Raw genomic sequence first — 1,894 nt, forward strand, 5'->3', positions numbered from 1 at the left:
TATATAAAACGTATGAATAATTTATGAAATATATATAGTTATACACACACACACATTTCATAAATTATTCATACGTTATTCATACGTTCGTCAGATTTAGGTTTAAATTAATATGTTAAGCTTACCCACGTGTTTCTGCTGATTGGAAGTCATATTAACCATTTGCAGTGGCCAAATCACATTAACAACTTTATTGTGATTAGGGTGGACAGCACAAGGCCTTCCAGCCCCCATGACTTGCTCATTGGCAAAATAATCATAATACTGCTCTCAAAGCATGCCAAATGTTGGTCAGCAATTATGGAAAGGGTTTGATTGCTGTAATGTTGATAAAGACTTTGCCACTGATTATTTAGAAGGGTAAAAAGATTTGTTGACATTCCATATTATAATAAAACATAACTAAAAAAGGGTAAATAATTATATATAATATGTATACTCCTTTTACATAGTTTTATTTTTTTTTAGGTCTACCGGCATCATTTTTGATTCAGAAACAAACTTTTTAGTTGAATGAAAATAACTGTATATCTAAATATGCCAGGAGTGTGAATAATTTGGGGCTTAAGCATATGTAAAATTATAACTACTTTAACTAGTAGCCAAAACTTTGTGACAAAATTTCTCCAAACTCAATCTGAACTCCTGAAAAAATTAATTCGGCAGGAGGATTTACTCTCATCATCCCCACTGACTGCTGAAAGCAGAGGTCTGATTTAAAATCTGTTCAATTTAACAGAAAATACCAACTGTAGAGGAGTTCAGCCTGTGCTAGTCAAGCACCCGTGGGACGGTCTGGACCATCGTGCCTAATAAATTGAGGTCCCACTTCACTAGTTGGAGGACTTGATCTTCTCGTAGTCTGTATTTAGGAACCCACCATAACAGGTTTGATCACCACGCAATTAGACGGGCAGTCCTACTCTTAAGCCTGATCCTTGTAATCCATCAAGAAATCCTTCAACAAGTCGAGAGAGTTGACAATTTTATGTTGAAAATTGTAATTTAAAGAAGTGATTAAGTAAGGCCCAAGGAAACATGAGGATACCTTTCTGTCATGCACACTGCTTTTAATAAACTCCAGTAGCGTCTTTATGTGGTTTGAGCCAACGGGACAACTCTGTAAATCAGCCTGCTTTATACGCAAACCTTAATAAGAAATATCATATTTTGACCTGAGAAGCAGAGGGTGAAAGCGTAAAATGTTTCCAGCTCAATGCGCACATTAATTGTGCTGATTAAACGCACGGCACGCAGCTAAACGCTGTCCATCGCCGCGCGTCTCTGTCCTCGCAGAGGACCGGTTGCATGTGGATTTCAGAGCTTGCGAATGCACACATGCATATGCAAGGGGTTATTTATGGCGACGGGGGAGCTGTGGCCCGGAGATGGAAGCTTTGAATATGTGGTCATAAATGAAGTTGAGTCGGGGTGAAGCGGGGGAAACTGTCTGAGACAGAGGTGAGGCGCTGGAGGGGAGGCAGGATGGGAGGACGAGGGGACAGAGAATGTGACAGGAAGCTGTAGCAATGATTTACCTGAGGGGTGTACCTCAGTCACGGGCCAATTTTCAGCATCGTTAAGGTTCTCGTTCTCCCACTCAGCCGCTCCTGCGCTCTGGCCTCCGCTTTCGACCGCAATGTGTGTCTTTTTTTTCTCTCCCCCCAACCCCCCAGTTTCTAACACAAACACACACTTATTCACACTCTTGCCTTGTGTCTTCCTGCAGCGATCTGGCAGACACCTCGCTATGGTGACAGGCGGATATCCAGCCAAGACAACAGCGAGCATTCACAAAGCAGGAAGGGACTTTGTTTTCCAGCTGCGTCGACTAACAAGCACATAAACAGCACATTATAAACGCAGGACACAATGTTATATGCAATTACTCTGT

General features: G+C 41.4%; 1 protein-coding gene across 1 annotated transcript in view; it reads left to right on the forward strand.

The window, feature by feature from the left end:
• The window catches only part of calcoco1a (calcium binding and coiled-coil domain 1a), an 11,328-nt gene extending 9,440 nt beyond the window's left edge, over window positions 1-1,888 (forward strand). The window contains exon 15 of the mRNA XM_008413712.2: window positions 1,730-1,888. Coding sequence (XP_008411934.1) covers window positions 1,730-1,757 — 28 coding nt within the window. The 3' untranslated portion in view covers window positions 1,758-1,888. The remainder of the gene's footprint in view (window positions 1-1,729) is intronic.
• Window positions 1,889-1,894: the final 6 nt, after the last annotated feature.

The sequence above is a fragment of the Poecilia reticulata genome, linkage group LG7, assembly GCF_000633615.1.
Source record: "Poecilia reticulata strain Guanapo linkage group LG7, Guppy_female_1.0+MT, whole genome shotgun sequence".
Lineage (NCBI taxonomy): Eukaryota > Metazoa > Chordata > Actinopteri > Cyprinodontiformes > Poeciliidae > Poecilia > Poecilia reticulata.